Here is a 5,195-nt window from a genome sequence, read left to right as displayed (position 1 = left end):
CACACGCCTCAGAGACGTCCAGAACTCAGAGAAGAAAGAGCCCCAAGCTAGTGCCACATTGTAACACACTATTCAAACCCTCCTTGCTTTACTGAGCTACAATGACAATATCTTTTGCCTGCCCGACCTTGTCATTGCAACACAGAACAAGACAAGGGTCTTGTCTGAGAGCAAATGAGACAAGAAATTAGCTGGAGCATCTGGAACTAACCCCACTCTTGAGGCATTTCAGAAATGGCTGTAGAAGTGCTGAAATATACTATTACCTGGGGAAATGAGCCTTTAGCTTCATTTGCTTGGTTGGAGACAAGCTTTTTCTGACCTAACAATTGAATGTAACCAGCGATGCTTCTTCCAGAAGCCAATTTCTTCTGGAAGAACCATAGCCACGTGTTGCAGCCTGGCTTCCCTCCTCTCCTAAGGCACAAAGCCACTGGCTGTGAGGATACCATGCTAGTGAGAGGAAAGAGTATTGACCTGGTCCACAGAGTGTCCCTGGGATGTCTGGTGTCACATCCTCATCCATGTGTCCATCCTCCATATTAAGCTGGTCCATGAACTGTGGCAGCAACCTCCATGTATTTGCCCATACAAATTCTTAGATGGTTTCACCTAATTCAAGACCTCTTAGGCTGGGAGCTGTTGTGAAGTGGCTGGCTGCGGCATCTCAAGGACCACAGCCTGGCTTTGAGATGCTCCAAGCTCATTCCTCTAGCTTCTGAGAAAGGCATATTTTCAGGTCACTTTGATTTTGCCTCCATAAACTCCACTGCAAACACTTGGATTGTTTCCAGAATCCTGCTCTTGGGGTGGTGATTTCCTCAGTGAAGACTGTGACAAAAGATCTTTCTCACAGCACCCTCAGACAAGGGAGTTCCAAGTAGGTTTTATTTTTTATATTGTTAGGCATTTCACTTTGAGAAAATGTGAGACACAGAAAATATCACAGGAATTTACAGATAATTGCCAGTTAAAGAAAGGAAAGCAGACAGCTTCTTGATGCCCTGTACTCTACAGTGCCCTAAAGTAATTCTAAAAGGCTATTTAATGCCAAGCAAACAATGCTTTTAATTGCCTACAATCATAGAAGAAAAAAAAATTAGCCCTGAAACGCTCATTTCTATTTTATGATATGAAAAAGAAAACACATATTGCTCAAAGCCCATGCCCTAGATTCAGGAGAACCTGTAAGCTCCTGCTCAAATAGAAGCGGTGTGCCAATGTCAGCCTTTTCTAATGCCATCAGCTTCTGACTGTTCCTAAAGAATTCCTTTGTCATAAAGGAATTCCACTGATTCTGCTGAATACCTTTTTGCCTGGGACTGAGCAGACTGCAAAACATTGCTACAGAGCTTTCTGCTTGGGACAAAATGCACAGATAAAGTAATAGAGCGAAAATATAGGTCAGGAAGCAGTAGCACTAGAATAATCATGCATCAAGTCTCAGTGCAATCAACACGGAACACAGTCCTCACCCTCCATCCATGTGACAATTACAAATACCTACATGAACAAAACTCTGCTCAACAGAAGAGGAGGTTTGCTTTCTGGCAAATAAGACTTGTACTTCTCTGGTACATTTTAGTGGATGTTTGGTTTCTTTGTTCTCTTTTCCTTGCAAGGACGTTAGCCCGTGAAGACAGAGAAGGTTGTCCTCCTCCTCAATTATTGATGGGTGAGGCAAAGGTTTTGATCAGAACTGACATTTAACTCCATCCCACCGTTTGCAGAACAAGCTGCTGTGGCAGGCTGGAGACCTCTGCATTCAGAGACGTGAGGCTGCAAAGAAGAGAGATAAGAGGTTGTCACTGCCTGTGGAAGGTAAGCAGGCAATAACAAGACGATTAGAGGGCATGTCTGACACCGGTGCCTGTGTGACACCACCCTTGTTTAATCAGAGGCAAAGAGGAGGTTGCACCACACACTGGGTCTCTGACCTGAACAGGGAAGATCTAAAACCAGAAACCACCATCCATTGCAGACATCACAAAAGCACTACTGCGAGCTTTACCAGAATCACGAGGTGGAATTCAAGAAGGGAAGCACCCAAAATAAATCACATTTCTCTTAAGCAGGAAATGCTATTTAATGATGCTGCACTCAAAAAGTAAATAGAGAGCAGCTGAGCTGAGCGAGACCCTACTAATAGGCACCTGCCAGACTCTATGACACACTCTCTGCTCTCCCCTCCTCCTGCCGCACTGGATCTCTCTGCACCACCTCGTCACCCCTCCAACTGCCCCATCATCCATAATCCTTCTGTCAAGGCGGGGAAAATACTTTCCCCACGCTACTCACTCACTTCTCGCCCCTCGCCTTGGCACGCTCCAGTCTCTCACCTGCGCAGCCCAGTCGCCATCTTCCCCGGGGTTGGACGCCGCTTGCGAACACATGGAGCTCCGATGTGGGGCCACACCGGGGGTCATCCCGGCAGGGAAGCAGGGCAAGAGTGGACCGAGGAAGTGAAAGTCGCTGCTCAGGGTGCCGGTGGCCAAGCACACGTCGTAGACAAGGCTGCGGGGAAGGGAGCCTGCGTCGCTCTCGGCGACAGCCGTCGGGAAGGTGGGCAAGGGCTCGTCGTGTTTGCGCCTGTCCCGCCGCAGCTTCATGAGCAGGGCTGTCAGACCGGTGGCCAGGCAGAGCGCGGAGACGCAGGCCAGGCAGGCGATGAGGTAGAGAGTGAGCGTGTCGTCGGGCTCGGCGGGCGGCGCGTCCTGGCTGAGGCGCACATGGGCGTCGGAGAAGTCGTGGAGCAGGGCGATGGCGAGGGTGGCGCTGGCCGAGCGCGGCGGCTGGCCGCGGTCTCGCACGAGCACGACGAGCCTGTGTCGGGGCGCGTCGCGCTCGGCCACGGCCCGCGCCGTGCGCAGCTCGCCGCTGTGCAGCCCGAGGCGGAAGAGCCCCGGCTCCGTGGCCTTGGCCAGCTCGTAGGACAGCCAGGCGTTCTGCCCCGCGTCCGCGTCCACCGCCACCACCTTGGCCACCAGGTAGCCTGCCGGCGCCCAGCGCGGCACCAGCTCGCCCGCGCCCGCGCCGCTCTCGGCACCAGGGTGCAGCACCACCGGCGCGTTGTCGTTCTCGTCGCGCACCAGCACGCGCAGCAGCGCCCGCGCGCTCAGCGCCGGCCAGCCGCCGTCGGCCGCGCTCACCCACACCTCCAAGGCGCGCACCCGCTCGTAGTCCAGCGAGCGCACCACGTACACGTCGCCGCTCTCCGAGCTCACCGACACCGCCGGCTGCTCCTCGCCCTCCTCACGCACCAGCGCGTACTGCACGCGCGCGTTGCTGCCCGCGTCCGCGTCGCTGGCCTGCACGCTGCCGATGCGCACCATGGGGCTGTTGTTCTCCGTCACCCACATGCTGTAGAGCTCCTGGCTGAAGGCGGGGGCGTTGTCGTTCACGTCCGACACCTGCACCCACAGGCTCTGCCGAGAGCTCAGGCGCCGCGGGCCCCAGTCCGTCGCTCGGATGCTGATGTTATACTCTGCCGTCGCCTCCCTGTCCAGCGCCGCGTTGGTTCTCAGCTCGTAGTAATTATCGAAGGTGGGGGTGAGAGTGAAGGGCACGTCCCCTTCTATGGTGCACTCTATCCTGCCGTTGTCACCGGCGTCGCGGTCGCGCACACTGAAGAGGGCCACCAGGGTGCGTGGCGGAGCGTCCTCAGGAATGGAAGTGGTGTGCGAGGTCAGCTGTATCTCCGGGGCATTGTCATTCACGTCTACAACCTCCACAAGCACTTTGCAATGGGCAAACAAGCCCCCGCCATCAGTGGCTTTCACTACCATGTCGTGTTTTTTAGTTTCTTCGAAGTCCAGGTTTCCTGCCACCCGAATCTCCCCCGTGTCAGGGTTTAGATCAAAGAGCAGCTGAGACCTCTCCAGCGCCTCGGTGAAGGCATACCGCACTTTACCGTTGGATCTTTCGTCAGCATCTGTGGCCACAACTCTTGCTACCAGCTGCCCCTTGGGACTGTTCTCAGCCAGATGCACTTCGTAGACCTCCCGATCACAAACTGGGATGTTGTCATTGACATCCAGCACCACAATCCGTATCTGAGCCGTTCCCGACCTGGGTGGTGAGCCTCCGTCTGTAGCAGTAAGGAGTAACGTAATTTCTTGTTTCTCTTCCCGATCGAGATGTCGAGCTAAGACAAGCTCTCCGTATTTTACTCCATTTTTCCCTGTTCCGAGAGCAAGCGAGAACTGTGAACTCGGCTCGAGGCTGTAGTTCTGTAAACCGTTACTGCCCACGTCCATGTCTTTGGCGCTTTCTAGTGGGAAACGGGACCCGGGAGATGTGGTTTCGGGGATCTCGAAAATCAACTCCCTCTGTGGGAAAACAGGGGAATTGTCGTTCACGTCAAGAACCTCCACCTCCCCTCGGATCAGCTGCAACGGGTTGTCTAAAAAGACCGTAAAGAAGACCGTACAGGTCTCGCTCTGAGGACAGATCTCCTCTCGGTCCAGAGACTCCTTGGCCGTCAGCACTCCGGTGCTCGGGTTGAGGCGGAAAAGCTGCTGGTTCCCCTCCGACACAACGCGCGCCTTGCGAGCTGCCAGCTGGCTCGGAGCAAGCCCCAGGTCCTGGGCAATATTGCCCACAAAGGAGTCCCTCTCCATCTCCTCTGCCAGAGAATAGCGGAGGCTTTCGGCCCCGCTCTGCCACACGCAAACGCATAGAACGAGCAAGATCACTTGCCTGAGGCTGCCTCTGCTCAGTCTCCTGTTCCACGCCATTCCTTTCCACAAGAGCCAGACAGCGTCCTCCCGGATTGCCGGCATTTGCAAGCAGCGTCCCAGGGAGAGCAGTATTTGCCAGGAATGGCGGTGAAAGTCTTCTACGAGCCTCCGATCAGCCCGGCTGCCTGCCGCTCCACCCCTGCCGAGCAGCTCTGTCGGCTGGTTTTGTGTGCCGGTGCTGCCGAGGCGGGGCGGGCGGAGGAGGCTGCCGATCCGTGGTCAACACCACCACCCAGCGTCGGCAGTGGGAATGGTTCCTCTGCTTCTGGCTGTCACTGCTACCTTGGGCTTTGCTGCTTCCATCTGCGTTCTCGCCAAAGCGGAGTCAGAAGACTTGTGCCAGGGAAAAATCCCAATACCAAAGTGTTCCACATCACTCGAGCTCATCATCACAAGAGAACAGCAGTGCTGTTTCTTGCATACATCACCCTAATTAATTTTTTTCCCCCACGTAGG

The 5,195-nt window shown here is 54.7% G+C and overlaps 1 protein-coding gene across 1 annotated transcript; it reads right to left on the bottom strand.

Annotated features, from left to right (window-relative positions):
* Nucleotides 1-2,294: 2,294 nt before the first annotated feature.
* On the bottom strand, nucleotides 2,295-4,751 carry LOC128897963 (protocadherin beta-15-like). The gene has a single exon (XM_054168640.1). It carries the CDS (start codon nucleotides 4,734-4,736, stop codon nucleotides 2,295-2,297), a length of 2,442 nt encoding a protein of 813 aa, XP_054024615.1. The 5' UTR covers nucleotides 4,737-4,751.
* Nucleotides 4,752-5,195: the final 444 nt, after the last annotated feature.

Source organism: Dryobates pubescens, chromosome 16, assembly GCF_014839835.1.
Source record: "Dryobates pubescens isolate bDryPub1 chromosome 16, bDryPub1.pri, whole genome shotgun sequence".
Taxonomy (NCBI): domain Eukaryota; kingdom Metazoa; phylum Chordata; class Aves; order Piciformes; family Picidae; genus Dryobates; species Dryobates pubescens.
Note: the sequence above shows the minus strand (reverse complement) of the source record. Positions and strands in the feature narration are given on the sequence as shown.

What these genes read in the sequence shown, in the direction of transcription:
- LOC128897963 (XM_054168640.1), bottom strand. Translation starts at nt 4,736, where the DNA reads ATGGCGTGGAACAGGAGACTGAGCAGAGGCAGCCTCAGGCAAGTGATC.